The sequence below is a fragment of the Equus przewalskii genome, chromosome 31, assembly GCF_037783145.1.
Source record: "Equus przewalskii isolate Varuska chromosome 31, EquPr2, whole genome shotgun sequence".
NCBI classification, from domain to species: domain Eukaryota; kingdom Metazoa; phylum Chordata; class Mammalia; order Perissodactyla; family Equidae; genus Equus; species Equus przewalskii.
In genome coordinates, this window is record NC_091861.1 from 27,906,818 (window position 1) to 27,923,864 (window position 17,047).

General features: G+C 45.8%; 1 protein-coding gene and 1 long non-coding RNA gene across 4 annotated transcripts in view; both read right to left on the reverse strand.

The window, feature by feature from the left end:
• The window catches only part of KIF14 (kinesin family member 14), a 52,825-nt gene extending 47,261 nt beyond the window's left edge, over positions 1–5,564 (reverse strand). For 2 of the 3 annotated variants that reach the window (XM_070602021.1, XM_070602019.1), the window contains exons 1-3: positions 5,388–5,564; positions 5,050–5,106; positions 149–1,346 (exon numbers count right to left, since the gene is read on the reverse strand). In XM_070602021.1, coding sequence (XP_070458122.1) covers positions 149–1,230 — 1,082 coding nt within the window. In that variant the 5' untranslated portion in view covers positions 1,231–1,346; positions 5,050–5,106; positions 5,388–5,564. Of the gene's footprint in view, positions 1–148; positions 1,347–5,049; positions 5,177–5,387 lie in introns of those variants that run through there. The other variant, XM_070602020.1, reaches the window with a different exon arrangement.
• Positions 5,565–10,827: 5,263 nt separating this feature from the next.
• LOC139080607 (uncharacterized) lies at positions 10,828–11,854 on the reverse strand. The gene is made up of 3 exons (XR_011535228.1): positions 11,697–11,854; positions 11,267–11,368; positions 10,828–11,071 (listed from the first exon to the last, which is right to left on the reverse strand). It is a non-coding gene; the product is annotated as an uncharacterized lncRNA (long non-coding RNA).
• Positions 11,855–17,047: the final 5,193 nt, after the last annotated feature.

A 17,047-nucleotide genomic window follows, 5' to 3' on the forward strand; every position in this document is an offset into this window, starting at 1 on the left:
GGCCATCTTTGTCAAGCCTACCTGTAATCTGTGACTGTCTCACCCACAACCCCTTTGGAGAGAGATCTTACGACTTTCCAAAGGCAGAGAGGAATCAGACACGTTACACATCGCGAGCTTGGCTGTACATTTAAAAGGTGCACCATACCTCTGGCTGAAGGGCCTGACACGGACCGCCACTGTCACTTGACTGTTCTCTACTTTCAAGGGGTCTGTCTCTGGAGCGGCATTCTGAACTGCAGTTTCTCCTTCAGGAGGGAGTGTATTTTCTTGGGACCCCTCCTTTTTGTTTGCAAGAAGAGAATTTTTCGGCTTGTGTTTAACTTGAAGGCTCGGCATCCGATGTTTCAGCATGGACTCGGCTGGGCTCTTGAGCTGAAACACGCCGCCCTTCGGTGTCAATCTGTGTTCTGTAATACATTTCGTAGGTGTTCTTTTTTCTAAGCTTTCAAATTTATTTGGAGTTTTTGCAACATACTTCCCAGTACTCCTATGGTGTAAGTTTCCCGTTCCTGACACTTTGCTGTCCGACTTGCTCTGAAGAGGTCTGGCAGCTGAGTGTCCAGATCTAACGACAACCTGACTCTGGGAACCCGTGGGTGCTCTGTTACTTAAGTACTTAAGCGCAGCATTTTCACTTGCCCCACTGAGGGTAGAAAACGTTTCTTTGCATTTTTCATCAGCTGTCATTTCAACATCTTTTGGATCTTCAGCTAAAGGTACAGAAGATGCAACAGAGGAGATCTTATAATTATTTACAATCTTTACATTTGTACAAGGTTCCCGTGGAGCACAATTATTTCCTGTTTCACCCCCCACGTTCTGTGTTGTTTTCCACTTTCCCACAGACTCTGCTTTAGCGCGACGTTGTAATGTAAGACGCGTTTCTGCTGTTTTCTCAGTGGAGTCTCCCAACTCACTACAAAGCGAAGATGCTTCTTTGTTCCTTGTGACTCTTCTCTGAAGTGTCAATCTCCCTGCAGGCTTAGGGCTAAGGGGCCTATCTCCTGTTTTCTTACAGGCAGAGATAACGTAAGTACTATTGATGTCTCTGATTTTACTCGCAGATCTCAATAATGAATCATCATTTTCACATTCTGACACATCCGACTTCAGATGCGGCTGTAGTCGGCTGCTCTGGGCGGGGCCCCTCGGCGTGGAACTCCTTGGGAGGGGAGGACTGCCAAGGACATCGCTGTCGTTCCTACCACACGCAGGGAACGCCGACATTGTGGCGGCGAGTTATTTCAAAACAGAGCGTCCCTGTAGAACCTACGCTCTTCTTTGGATGGTCATGTGACGTCCAGCCATTTCCTAGGTATCAGTTTCCAAAATTATCAGGTAAACTACAAAAAAAAAAAAAAAAACCTTAGATTGCACAGACTACAAACAGGCTTTAGAAGTATGACAACGCTCCATTGTGAAAGCAACTTCCCGGAGGAACACATTAGAATAAATCACGCTCTCCAGCTCAGATATTGGTCCCAAGCAGCTTCAGAGAAATCTTTGCCCTCAAAGAGCTTGCGATCATTATTCAACGAATATTCACCAAGTCCCCATTATGTGCCAGGCCCTCTGACCGATAGTATGGATTTCAAAGACAAGACCTCTGTCTAGAAGGAATCCACAGCCTTTATATCAGGCCAATTGTGCCAAGTGACTTAAAAGATGTAAAAAGCACACGCCAACAAAGATATACGACTAGCCAATAAACACATAAAAAGATGCTCAACATCACTAATCACTAAGGATATGCAAATCAAAACTATAATGAGCTACTACATGACACCCATTAGGATGGATACGATCAAAAAAACAGAAAACAGCAAGTGTTGGTGAGGATGTGGAGAAAGTGGGACCCTTGTGCACCACGGGTGGGAGTCTAGAATGGTATAGCCACTGTGGAAAGCAGTATTGCAGTTCCTTAAAAAATTAAAAATAAAATTACCATATGACCCAGCAATTCCACTTCTGGGTATAGACCCAAGAGAATTGAAAGTAAGGTCCCCAAGAGATAGCTGTACACCCATGTTCATAGCAGCATTATTCACAACAGCTAAAACATGGAAGCAGCCCAGTGTCCATTGACCAACGAATGGTGTACCAAAATGTGGCATATTCATATAATGAAATATTATTCGGCCTTAAAAAGGAAAGAAACTCTGCAATATGCTACAACATAGATGAACCTTGAGAACATTATGCTAAGTGAAATAATCCAGTCACGAAAAAACAAATACCGTATGATTCCACTGATATGAGGCACTTAGAGAAGTTAAAGTCACAAAGACAGAAAGTATAATGGTGGCTGCCAGGGGCTGGGGGAGGATAGAAGGCAGAGTTGTTATTTAATGGGTACAGAGTTTCAGATTTACAAGATGACAAGAGTTATGGGGATGGACAGTGTTGATGGCTGCACAACAATGAGAATGTTTGTAAGGATGTACACTAAAAAAATGTTACACCTGGGGCCAGCCCGGTGGCATAGTGGTTAAGTTCACACTCTCCACTTCAGCAGCCCAGGGTTTGCAGGTTCAGATCCTGGGCACAGACCTACATACTGCTCATCAAGCCATGCCGTGCCGGCATCCCACATACAAAGTAGAGGAAGAATGGCACAGATGTTAGCTCAGGGCCAATTTTCCTCAAGCAAAAAAGAGGAAGATTGGCAACAGATGTTAGCTCACAGCCAATCTTCCTCACCAAAAAAAAGTTACACTTAAAAATGGTTAAGATGGTAAATGTTATATGTATTATAACACACACGAATAAAAGGTGCATGTCGGGAAAGATTTTTTGGGGGTACCCCCAGCTTGAGGAGTAGGGAGAGGGATTAATGGAAACTCTAGCTACTAAGTAGCTACTAAGTCAAAGGCTAGAGTAAAGCATTTTCTAATACTTGTTGAATGTATATACAACATTGTAGGAATGCCTCATGGAGATTAGTTTGAGAGGTGTCACAAGGCAGATTATTCCCAAAAAGGTATCAGACAACAAATATAAGTACTATAAATTAATTGCTAGGTTGATAAAAATTACAAGACCAGAAAAGTAGAGAGCCTGTTCTCCAGCAGTTAGACAACACGGTAGACGGGTGTGCATGTAAATATGTCCACAACATCTATCCAGCATTCATGCTCCAAAGTGTCCACACAAATAATCAGCAACCAATCTACAGAAAAGAAGGACAGAACTCACACATCTCAACAGCAAAGAAGCCAACAACCCAGTGAAAAAATGGGCAAAAGATCTGAACAGACTTTTCCAAAGAAGATATGCGGATGGCCAACAGGAGCAGGAAAAGATGTTCAACATCATTATCAGGGAAATGCAAACCAAAACTACGAGACATCACCTCACGCCCATCAGAATGGCTATAATTAACAAGACAGGAAACAAGTGTTGGAGAGGATGTGGGGAAAAGGGAACCCTCATACACTGCTGGTGGGAGTGCAAACTGGTGCAGCCACTATGGAAAACAGTATGCAGATTCCTCAAGAAATTAAGAATAGAACTACCATACAATCCAGCTATTCCACTGCTGGGTATTTATCAAGAGAACAAGAAAACACAAATGCATAAAGATACATGAACCCCCATGTTCACTGCAGCATTATTCACAATGGCCAAGACTTGGAAGCAACCTAGATGCCCATGAAGGGACGGATGGATAGGGGCCAGCACATGGCCAAGTGGTTAAGTTTGCACGCTCTGCTTCAGCGGCCCAGGGTTTCACTGGTTCCGATCCTGGGCGCAGACCTAGCACTGCTCATCAAGCCAGGCTGAGGTGGCGTGCCCCACACAGCACAACCAGAAGGACCTACAACTATGTACTGGGGAGATTTGGGGAGAAGAAGAAGAAGAAAGAAAAAAAGAAGAAGATTGGCAACAGATGTTAGCTCAGGTGCCAATCTTCAAAAAAAAAAAGAGCCAAATGGATAAAGAAGATGTGGTGTATATGCACAATGGAATACTACTCAGCCATAAGAAACGATGAAACCTGGCCATTTGTGACAACATGGATGGACCTTGAGGATACTATGCTGAGCGAAATAAGTCAGAGGGAGAAAGTCAAACACCATATGATCTCACTCATAAGTAGAAGATAAAAATAACAAATAAACACATAGAAACAGAGACTGGCTTGGTGGTTACAAGGGGAAGAGGGGTGGGAGGAGAACCAAAGGGGTGATCAGACACATATATATGGTGACGGATGGTAATGAATCTTTGGGTGGTGAACATGATGTAATCTACACCCAAAATTTATATCTTATAAACCAATGTTACCTAAAAAAAAGAAAGAGAGAGAGAGTCCAGACAGGTAGCATAGTGGCTAAGTTTGTGCCCTCCACTATGGCGGCCCGGGGTTTGTGGGTTCCGATCCCAGGTGTGGACCTACACACTGCCCACCAAGCCATGCTGTGGCTGCGACCCACATACAAAGTAGAGGAAGAATGGCACAGATGTTAGCTCAGGGCCAGTCTTCCTCAAGCAAAGAGAGGAAGATTGGCAACAGATGTTAGCTGACAGCTAGTCTTCCTCACCAAAAAAAAGAAAGAAAGAAAGACAGAGTGATATCTATTGAGCTGAGGACTGCTCTGGGAAAAACAAGTTTTTAGGCCAAATCAGATTGAAACCATATAGCTCAATATGTGAGAACTTCGTATGATTCTTGTTATTCTCATCAAATGAAAGAGAACCTGAGCGACAGCTAAGAAGTCACGCTTCTGGTCCACTAGGCATCAAACTGGTTATACCGATAACAAGTCTTTAGAGTTGCAGGCCTGGCTCTAACCTGTAAAATGACACCTGCTCCCGCTGCTCCACAGATCACTGCTATCACAGAGTGAAAGAACGGAAGTCGATTTTTAAGGAAGTCTTTTAAAGTCCTAAATAAATAACGATGGGTACCAAGGATCCGCCAGGATGCAAGCATCTCCCGTCAACCCTTTATCCAAGGGCACGGTCTTCCCGTCTATGGAAGCGAATGTAAAGGCAGGGAAGAGCGGGGCCACCAGGCGCAGCTGAAAATGATCGGCTACCTACCCAGGCGGACCGGCGTGTGGCTCGTCCGGGAAGCCTCGCCGCGGACTCTGAGGAAGACTGCCAGGAAAGGGAGAAGGGAGGTCACAGCCCGAACCCCGACATCCCCGGGGACGCGTCCCCACTGGTCACTACTGTGACAGCCAGTGTTCCCCTAGAGGCCAACCGACCGGGCCGGGCCCCGCGGGGAGGCTGCGGCCGAGAGGCCTGGGGGCCCGGAGAACCGGTTCCGCGGAGGCGCCGCCCCGCGCCCCTCCTTCGGGGTCCCCACCGCCCCCACCCGGACCCGGGGCTTGCGGGGGACCGAGCCGGGTCCACTCGCCCGCCCCCAGCACTGAGACCTCGCTCCTCCGCCGACTGTCCCCGCGGACACCTCCCGGGCCGGCCCCGCGCCACTCTCAGCCGGCGCCCGCGGCCGCTGCCATTTGAATGCGCGCCTCGCCTTCTGATTGGCTGCCTGGCGTCGCGTCAGGCGCCGCGCCCTCGCTTCCGCCCGCCCCCCGGAAGCGCCTGTGTTTGGGCCGTAGCCCCGCCCCGCCCCCATCTCCTAGGCAACAGGCCCCGCCCCCAGGCTCCGCTACCACGTGGAGCTCGGGTACCTTAGCATCTTTCGCGAGGAAGGGGCGGGTTCTGGCCGCGGGAGGCGGGCCGGTTAAAAGGAGTTTAAGCGAGAAAAGTGGCACGATGCTCTTGTCGATCCTCCGGGAGAAAGAGGCAGAGTCTGTCCGCCTGACGTCGAAGATGTCAAAACCGGTTCTTTGCCCCCGAGTTAATCATAATAATACACTTTTCTCGTTTTTCCTGCCCAAAGCGTGAGATAGGAAATGTACTAAATGCCTTACGTGGAGTTTTTTTTATTTAATCCTGAAATCCTACGAAGTAATTAGTATTATCCCCACTTCACAGACAAAGAACTAAGGTTTAGAATTAATAAACTTGTGAAGTAATAAACGGAGAATTAGTAAAGTGGTGTAACTAGAATTTCGAAGCCAGTGTCATAGTATTTAACTCAGTTTCAACAAATATTCCAGTAAGATTTTGAAACATGAAAAAAATAACAAAAATACATTCTGAGAAATAGATTAGTGAGAGGGACTCTAGTCAAACATGTTATAAAGCAACAATGTATTTCAAAGGGCAAAACGTGCAGATAATGGAAGTGTATTCAATGGGATAGAAAGGGAAAGCAGAAATGGCTCCAACTATATAGAAAAATTGAATGGATGATAAAGTAGTCATTCTAAAACTCACTCTAAAAATCATTCTAAAATGTAGTTAACATTAAGTGATAGAGAAACCATCAGAAAAAAACAATAAGATACTTATCAGATCTATGGGAAAATGACATTCAGTTAAGACGCAAAAGAAGATATGGCCAAGGAAAACGCTCACAAATTCAAATACATAAAAATGTTAAGCTTATGTCTAATTCAAAATAATAAAATGTAAGCTAACTAAAAAAATACTTTGTGACAGCAGATGTAAAGAACTCTTTCAATTTTCTAAGGAAAATAAGTTTATAAATAAAATAAAGAGAATATAAAAATGGGCAAAGGAATTTCACACAAAAAAGAAGTCACACACACACCCCAATAATTCATATAAAAATAGAAGGTAAACACCCAACCATTAAATTCGAGCATTAAGAAAAATTAGGAGGGGCTGGCCCCGTGGCTGAGTGGTTAAGTTCCCATGCTCCACTTTGGTGGCCCAGGGTTCACCGCTTCGGATCCTGGGTACAGACCTGTACACTGCTCATCAGGCCTTGCTGTGGCAGCGTCCCACACAGAAGAACTAGGATGACCTGCAACTGTGTACTGGGGCTTTGGGGAGAAAAGAAAAAACAAAAAAATGAGGAAGATTGGCAACAGATGTTAGATGAGGGCCAATCTTCCAGAAAAAAAAAAAGAAGAAGAACAGATGGAAAGCTTTTTAAGAAAAAATTAGATATAAGTAAAAGAATTTTTTTAAATTTTAGTGGTGATGATTTTACATGAAATTAAAAGTATACCTTTCTAGAGACGTAAATTGGTATGCTTCAGTGTATCCCTCATGATTAGTATAAGGCCTGATACATGTAGATGCTTAATAAATATTTGTTAGGTAAATAACAAACCCTTCTAGAAAGCAATATAATAACGTATTAGAAGAACCGTAAAGATATTTGTACTCTTTGACCCAATAACTACACTACAAAAATATCTTCTAAGAAAATATTTCAGTAGAAACCAAAAAGTATGCAGGAAAAATAGTCTATCCATAGTGGCGCCAAACTGGAAAAAGTCTCAATGCACAGCCACGAGAGAATGCTTTAAATGGTCAAAAATGGGGAAAAAAATAATAAATTCTATTACAACTATTGTGCCCATTAAAGTTATAATTATGAATTAAATAGGACGAGGCAATGCATGGCCTATAGACCAAACCATAATCTGCCTCCTAGACTCTGAGCCCAAGACGGAGCAGGAACGTGTCTGTCTCATTCTGTCTCCCCAGGACCTGGCAGGGGACCTTATTATAACCCTAGCCACACTTCCCCCTTGTTGTTCTTTCTCTGTTGGAAGCTCCCAATTTAGTTCCAACCACAGGAATAATACTCCATGGAATAAAGGGCCGCCTGTGAGCATCTCCATGTTACACAGAGAAATTTTGGGTTTTTATTTATTACATTATTGAGATGGTGTTTCTCTCTTCATGCTCCTCTCTTCAAAGGTCCACAGCCAGCCAGCAGAGAAAGTCACTTCTGGTGCCTCCGAGTCCTCACCTGGAAACTGCAGATGCTAATGCTACCAGCCTTCCAGACTTGTCATGAGGATTAAATTAGATAATGTGGGCCGAGTGCTTAGCATGGAGCCTGGCGTGGGATTAAGCTGCTAATTGTTAAGATACTAAATTGCATAGCCTGTTAGGATTCTCCAGAACACTGACAGGCCTCATTCAAGGCCAGGACTGAGGAACTGGCACCATGCATTGTACGGGCTCTCTGTTCTCATGATAATGACACAGCTTGTTCTATGAAGGATGAGGATTCTGATTTAATCCCTAGAAACAACCGCCAGATGAAACCGTGAGTCCTTTTGTAATGGACTCCCTGTACTCGATTAAAAATCAGGAGAGGGCAATGAAAAGCTCTCTCTAAGGGGGAGCAAAATTAATCTCCATTTTGCTACAATTTGAATACATTTTTTTTAGAACTTCAAATCTTGTATGCTTTTCAAAAGAAGACAAGAAAAAGGATTGCAGAAATTGCAGATTGGGCCAGCACAGCGTTCACAGGGTGAGCAAGCTGAATGAACCTCATTTCGTTGGAAGCCTGAGTTCCTCCCAGTCAGCGGCCAGCATCCTGCCTGACTTAGGGAGATGGCGCCCGCCCCACAGCCCTGAGCAGCTGGCAGGATCCGGGCTCTGCTCGCCAGCTCAGGCACAGGGAGCACTTGGTTACCACCGATACAGCAGCCGTCTAAAATGCCCTATGTTTCAAACTTGTTTTCAAATTTGACCCACTAAGATAGTAGTTCCTTTGGGAATCTGAAGTCATAAAACCTGCTTGCCACTCAAATCGCTTTACTCTTTACTCTTTACACTTAAATCACTCAAATCTCTGAGCCCTGGCTTCCTTGCCTGTAAAATGAGGAGACAATACGTCAACAATTGCTAGAAAAATCAAATTAAATAATACATGTGAAACGATTTTAAAAATGTGACATGTGTATACAAATTTAAATTGATATATGTTTTGGCGAGACACAGTGAACTGTCAAATATTTGTGAGAATTTAAAAAGATAATGTATATGAAAATTGCGAGCTCATCGCTTGGGACACACGGACTCCATAAGTACGTGAGCTAAATCAGAACCGACTGTCGCTAGTCATTGACGATAACTCTACTGATGGTTTTTTTTCTTCGTTTTGATCTCATTCACCAGTAGCTGCAAACTCTCCTTCGTTTAAGCTCTTGTTTAGCTCTGGCGTCAGAGAAATAGGGGTCCCTCCTGCTACTTAGGGCCAGTCCCACACCTGTGTGCTGGATTCATCTTCTCCCCCTCCCCAGGGACCTCTGTACATCAAATCCCCATCTTCACTCTCTCTTCAGCATCTCTCTCATCTGAAAACGAGAAGATGCCCCCAGCCCTCTCCTTGCCCTCTGGCTCCTGCTCTCTCTCTCCATCCTTCCTCATTTCCCGGCTCCCTTAGAGAGAGAGGTAGCAGGTGTCGAAGGGTGTGAGGTACATCAGATTCACGTCGTAGAGGCTGCATCCGTCGGGGCTGTGGGCCTGGGCAGCTGTAAGTGGTAGAAGCCGGGAGAACACCAGACTGTGTCCTAAAGAAGATGCTAAGAAGTCAAGATGGCCGTTAAAACTAAGGAGGGAGCAGGGGCCATTAAGGTCCAGAGAAGCAGTTGTCCAGGAAACACAGAGTGGAGCTAGAGGAGCAGAACTGAGGTGCGAACAGGGTCAGAGAACCCAGGCTTTTTTCCACAAACGCAGCTCCGACGACTTCAGCTCTTTCTCACTGGAGGCTAACCTCAAGGGAAGTGGTAAGTCCCAGCCACGGCTGGGACAAGCACAGGGCGCTCATCAACACGACAGTGAGAGGCAAGAACGGTGCAGTTGTCGTCCCTGAGCTTCAACATTGAATCGGGCTCTGCACTACAAAAAAAGTGTAGACGCCCCCTTGCCAAGGTCACGGATAACCTTACTGCCAGCTCTGTAAACGCCGACCTTCAGATCTTGTGTGGCTTGACCTCTGTGCAGCATTTAGCATGCCTGGTCCCCACTCCTTTTTAAATCTCTCTTGTATGTTTTCTGAACTCACTCTCTGTCCTCAGCTCCAGAGTCTCCCATACTTCCTGAGTCTCATTTCATTGCTCTTTCCTATAGTAAAATGGGGAGCTAGAGAACAAAAGGCAAGAGCTGGTTTGAGAGTAGAAATCAGTCAGTTTGTTTTCTGGGAAATTGAGATTGAATTGCCAATGCAGCTATCCAATTGCATAAATGCATATGATGGCTGGAGCTCTGGCAGCTATTTTGGACCATGAGGACAAAGGCTACACTCTAGAGATGGAGTCGTGACTGGAAGGACCCTGGATCACTGATGACAGGGAGCTCCATATCAAACCCTGGACTGCCTACTTCCTGACTTCTTTTACACAGACAGAAGTAAACTTTTTGTTTTAAAAGCCACTTATATAGGTTTTCTGTTTTTGCAGCCTAATCCTAACTAATACAATCCCCATTACCTACAAAATAAGATTCAAACATAACTTAAAAGGCCCTGTGATTTGGTCCCTGCTTACCCTTCCACTCCATCTCTTACCACAGCCTTTCACCGCTAATCTCTTGCACTTTATGCTGAATCATTTCAAACCACTTATTCTCTGAATGCACCTTTGTGTCTGCGCATGTGCTTCTTGGCGCTCACGGAGGTATGAAGGAGCAGACGTGCTGGGCCTGTTTCTACCCTCCCTGAAGTCGAGCCTCTGCAAAGACTCCCACCCAGGAAAGATGGTTTTCTAGGAGTTCCACAACATGAACCAGGCTGACAACAGATGAACTCTGACCTTGAGCAAAACCTGTCCCCAATAATCTATAGTTACTCTGAAAATAAAAACAAGTATTTTTTTTTAAATCCACCAGAGGGAGACAAACCGAAAGAAAACGCGGAGAAAGATCAGAATTAGGGCACTTCTGAAGCCTTCCAGATCATGTTAAGATTTAAAGAAAAACGATGAACTCGTGCAAATTACTGGTCTCTTAGGATGCATATCTATCACAATTTAGTCAATTTCATAATGTTTTTAATAATTAAAATGAGGGAGGTATTTTCTGGCCTTATAGGTGTTTGTATTCAGTTGCCTTTGGGGTCTATAACAAAAAAGGGCCCTAGGATCCTGGGAATTAAGTTTAAAGTCCAAAGTGGAAGTTGTGGAGAAGCGGGAAGAGGACCACACCTGAATTCCAGCTGCGGCTCTGTCGCGACATGATGGTGGGACCACAGGCAGGTCTCTTTCCTGCGTTTCCTCACCTGGAAAGCACAATGACTAGATTAAGGAATTATGACAGCCATCGATTGTTGTGTCCCTTCTTTATGCAGATCCGTACCAGGCCTCACTCAATCTCCATAACCCCATGAGGTGATACTGTTACTGTGACGCTCACTGTTTCACAGGTGAGGGCAACTGAGTCCAGGAGGGTAAATAACTTGCCTGATCTTACTCACCTGAGAAGCCACAGAGCCGGGTTCAGAACTCAGGAAAGTGGGGGCCGTTGCCTGGACCCCGTGCTGCTGTTTTCACAGACGTTCTTTCCGGTTCCCAAATTTCTGTACATTATGATAAGCACAAGAGTTAAACAAACCTAAAGGTAGTTTGAAATCTGTCATATTGTCTATTTTCTTTCTGAATCCTAATACACGTTAGACCAAGCATCTTGGCAGTAGGACGATAATCCGCTGGTAATTCTTGGGCGGGTTGACGAAATCTTTACAATTCAGGGCTGATCCCTTAGCGACATAATCGAAATACGTTTAGCAATACTGCCAGTAATTTAGAACGAGGCAATTACACAAGCTAGTAATCCTTTTTTAAAAGAAAAAGAAAAGAATTCAGGGATTAGTAAATATTCCAGACGCTCTTTTCTCTTTGAATCACCTGGTTTCATTCCAGAGAAGATTAGTAAGACTTAAAAACCATTCTCAGCCCCAAAACCTACTGGTTAGCCTATTTTGACCTAAAGGAACCTCTAGGTTCACTCAGGAAGAGCAGTTTTTTAAAAAAGACTGAGTTTGACCTTCAATCAGGCGTCTCCTTCCTGCTGTGCTTTGGCAGCACAGCCCAAGGTCATTCTCAACATCCTGTGAAAATGTTGCTCTTTCATGTAGAATTGTAGCGGTTTTCCCAAAGTGGTGAATGCAAGTTTTGAGTCACCTACCTTTCAACAAGTTTAAACAGAGGCATTAGATGGTCTCAGTAAGGGTGTTGAATGTGTATAAACTACCCAGCTGTCCGTCTTAACCCCCAAATAATTCATAACCTCATTGCTTTTACTGGTAAATTTCAATACTAGTAGTGTCTAGAATGCTAGAATTGTCTGGAACGATCTGCATTTCGTTATTTTTACAATCACTTTTTAGTTTGTGGGTTTAGAGAAATCAGTTTTCTCATTTAAAAAACAATATAAAAAACGTTGTGCCCTGCAGGTCATTCCTTCTCCTATTTGTGGTTTTCAAAAGGGCAGCTGCCAAGTGAGAAGGCACCTGGGCTGCCAGGACTCTGCATCTCTCAGTCATTCCAGAGACGGGAGATAAGGAAGCGTTTCTCCAGCTTTGGAGCTTCATGAGTAATTCCATGCCCATCCACATGTCCGTACCCGTGTGCGTAAGGCTCAATGTTTTTTCTTTTTTTCTTGGTGGAGGCCACAGTCTGTTCTCTGACTCACTCAGGAGAAAAAGAAATCCACCATCAGAAAAGGTTCTGGTTTGTTTTTTTTTTTTCAGCTGCAACGGGCTGGGACGCAACAGAGAGTTGAGTGTTCTCCTAGGAAGAACATTTTCTCAGTTTGTCCTAGCTTACAAAGATGAGTAAACGATGGCATTTTTCTGTGATAAGTAGTGTTTTCACAAGCCATGGTGTAGGTTTATATGGACTTTATGGGTTTAATTTAATTCACATGAAATTCTATCGAAGAATTCATCTTGTTCATTGTGTCCTTTCTTTCCCCCAGCTGCGTTTCTTAAATACTAGGAATTAAGTTTCTGTACCACAAGCTTTCATTGGCCCCAAACATCCACTCCAATTGACAACTGGGCCTGAGCAGTTAAAGAGCTTACATTCCTGAGACGAGAAAATGAAACAAACTTCTGGTTTATCAGTTTGTTCCCCTGTCCTGAAACTTAACAAGAGGGATGCAGACGGCTGCCCTGGAAATCTGGGCCGTGATCTGAAAGTAGAAAGCTGGGCGGTCCACTGGGATGGAAGCTACCTGTGAATTTTCAAACTTCTAGTAGCCATATTAAGAAAGTAAAAAGAGGGGCTGGCTGGGTGGTGCAGTGGTTAACTGTGCACGTTCTGCTTTGGCACCCCAGGGTTCACCAGTTCAGATCCTGGGTGTGCACATGGCACCGCTGGGCAAGCCATGCTATGGTAGGCGTCCCACATATAAAGTAGAGGAAGATGGGCACAGATGTTAGCTCAGGGCCACTCTTCCTCAGCAGAAAAGAGGAGGATTGGCAGCAGATGTTAGCTCAGGGCTGATCTTCCTCAAAAAAAAAAAAGAAAAGAAAAGGGTCATTCATTTAAAGAACATATTTAATCTAACATATCAGAAATATCGTTTCAATACACACTCAACATACAATTATTAATGAGCTATTTCACACTCTTTTCTCAGATCCTGTGTGTATTTTACACATACAGCACCAGCGGCATTTTAAATCCCCAATAGCCACCATATTGGCCAGTGCAGGTGTAAGCGATCTTTCTCTCTCTCTCTTCCGCTCTCTCATGGCACATGGGAAGGAGAGAGCAAGGTTTTAGGATGTGGGTTCAAACTTTAGTCAATCATGAGAGAATTACCTTCTAGCTGGACAGAGAGGGAGGAAATTCCCCACTCCCGCTCTCTGGCCACACACCTACGGCCTCTGTCTTCATCTCTCTGGGCTTGTTGGCCCCTGCTGACGGGCCAGGTCTGTGTTCTGAGGCTGTTTCTCATTTCAGGAAGGTGTAGCCCACTCTGAGCTCATAGGTCCCTGACTTTGCTCAAATTAATGCTAACTTCCAGGTTATTCCATTTCCTTTTTCTCAGCTCAGATCCCTGCTCTCTCCTTAATCAATTTAGAACTTATCTCAAAAATACAGAGGTCAGCAAAAGAGTGAGGACAAAGCGTGGAAAGAAATGTGGGGACCCTTATCTGAAACTCATGACCCCAGATCCAGAGATGGGAGCTTCTCCTTATACTCAACTCAGGAAGAGGCTGAAAAATGCCTTAAAAAGATTCTCCAGCCCATTCCTGAGCTCCCGATCAACCTCTCCTTCTGTTTCTCTTGCTCCCCCTCTTAGCACAGTGCTCCCCTTCTGAGTAGCTCCAAGCCCAGGATGGCGCCCAGGATCTAAAGGAGATGAGAAAGACTCATTCACAGAGGGGACCGCTGCTTCCTCCGCTCCATGAGGAAATCCCTGCTGGCAGCTGGCCTCCTGATGACACGACTATCTACCCCAAGGGCTCTTTCCTCATTATTTCCAGCAATTCCACCCCTTAGGGCTCCGTTGAAATGTATTACGGATTCTACTTGAGCGCCTGACCTTCCAGCTCTGTGAGACTGAATTCCATTAGCCCGGTTTCCCTAAACTGTCTCAGTCTTTAGTAATCTGGCCCATTCCTGGAACGTAGGAACTGATACTCCTTCATCACAGGTCCATCTGTAAACGTACCTTCTTGCCTGAGGACACGAGGAACTCAATGATCCCTTTGTGTTAAAAGTACCCAGCATGGGGTCATTAGAAGGGCACACTCACGGCTGGGGTCCCGCTTCCCCAGGGTGGCAGGAGTACATATCTCTGAACGTGGGCGCCTGGTCCTGGACCCTGAGCTGTGCTCCCTTCCTCTCCCTGCCTTGTATGTTGGAGTTGTAAGGAGGGACGTGGTTTTCACACTCACAGACAGGGCTCGCTCTCAGTTCCAGTCTTCCTGCCTGGCTGTAACCCTCAGCTTCTCCTAAAGTTTCATTTCTGCTTCCATTTCTAGGGAGAGGAGAGGTTTCACTGAGAAATGCAATAGGCAGTGGATTGGGGTTCCCTTTCTCTTCACCGTCCCTGCCTCTGCCTCCCAGTTCTTCCCTCCGCGGCCTCCATCCCTGCTTGTGCTCAGAGCATCATAAAACTGCTGGCTCTTAACCGCCCCTAGTTGCATCCCTCTCGGTGCTGATCTTGCCTTAGCCCGGCCACCCACTGCGCCCAGTGCTGCAGCTCCATGCTGTGCCCCACTCAGCCATGGGCTGAGCTGTAACCCCACTCTGGTCTCATCCCACCTGTTTTTGGTTTAACCACATGGCTGAGTCTGTTTAGAGATAGAATGGTAAAACTAGAATTCAAATCCAGGCCTTTGGACCCCAGATTTGTGATCAAGATGAAAAACTGGGGTTTGAGGAAGAACAGCAGACAATTGTGTGTGCTCGTGAGAAACAGAGAGTGGGCAGGGGGAGACTGAGGCAGGGGGGCCGGGTACGGTCCTTGTGTTGGTTCCAGTGTGAGGCCGTGAGGAACCTGGTTGACACCAGTGGCAGAAACAGGCAATAAATGGGACAGACATGTGGAGGTTGAGGATCGCTATAAATTGGTAACCGATTATATGATGAGGGGTGGGAAAGAGGGGGCGAATGGGTGACGCTTTAAGATCACTGGACGGGTCGTGAGGAGATGCCCGGAGACCCAGCCAAACTGAAGCCAGGCTCCTGAGGGTTACTGTAGACATTCAAGAACATGGCTACCCTTCAGCCTTGTTCCCAACACAGAGGCAGATGAAAAAGAAGTTGATCTTGTCAACTTGCTGTTTTCTCGTTTAACCTGAGGACTGACTCAAGGATCGCAGGATTTATGAGCTTACTTTGCAGAAGAGAAAGAACGCCTTCAAGGAAGTTACGATCACCAGGTAACCAGCCCCCACCTGCCCTTGATGCCCGGAAGTTAGAAACCCAAGGGCTGATCTGGAGTGAAAGAAACACAGATTTCCCCCTTTGTTTCTCTGAAACTCCTCCTGCCAAGCCTCTTAGCTCTACAGTCTTTACAGGCTTTATAAGAGACTTGGTTCTGTAAGAAGAAACGGGGTTTCTTCTTTTGTTAAGGCAGATTTGAGAGAACCGATCCTCTCACCGTCTCATTTTGGCCAGTTAGAATAAGCCTTTCCCACCTTCCAGCACTGACGTCTCCGTGATGGCTTTATCTATCGCACAGGCCCAGAACTTGAGATTAAGAAGTGTGGTAGCAAAGTCAGTCAACTCTCTTTGATTCTGTCTCCTCGTGTGTAAACCGAGGGGCTTGAACAAAGTCATCTCTCAGGGAACCTTCAAGAGCTAGGGCTCCTGGACTTCAGTGGGTGTCCGTATGTCTGTACGCCCCTCAACAGGCAGACGGCATTAAGCAGTGTCCGTCCCTCAAGCTTGGTTCTCAGGACGTTGGCCAATCTTCGCCGGGGTGGGAGCGTCATCTCAAAGGCAATGCTCTTCGAGCTCCTAGGAAAGCACCCACAGTAGAAGCTCTCGTGCCTCTTTCCCAGCAGATGCTAGGAATGAGGTCTAAGCTTCGCCACTTATTAGCTGTGCGGACTTGGGCAACGTAACTAACTTTTCTGTACCTCAGCTTTCTCATCTGTAAAATGGAGATAATAATAGTGCCTACCATATTGGGTTGTTAGGAGAATTAAATGAGATCATACATTTGCCTGGCAGATGGCATTCAATACGTTTACCTGTTATCATTTCATATTTCTTGGCCCCTGAAGTCCTACCATTTACAATTCATCTAAATAGGACCTTTCATCAGTCCCTCGAGGAAAAAAGTAAACAGAAGAAAAAAAATAAATAAGGTAAGGCATTTTCCCAAAATCACAGTAGGAATCGACTCATCAGGGTCCTTCTGATGCGAGCTGGAGCAAATTTCAATGGTGAGGAAGCTGGGATGATGGGTGTGGGGCGCTGGTGCTGATGAGCAGAAGCCGGCAGGAGGAAGGGGCTTGGGGTCTGGGCAGGGGGCAACAGCAGGAGAGCAGCAGCCTCGCTGGGCAACGGGGGAACAGGGTGCCACTGCGTGACGGGAGAGGGGCACAGAGCGAGGAGAGGGAGGGGTGCAAGGTTACCTCTGCTCCCCACCCGCCAGCCGGGGAGTGAGGTGAGCGGAGAAATGGTCCCAGCCCCTGGAAGCCAGGGGCCTTGCTGCCCTCTGTCCCCTCCTTTTACTCTCCCAGTAGGATGGGGCAGTGGGGAGCGTTACCAGACTTCTCTCACTGGGT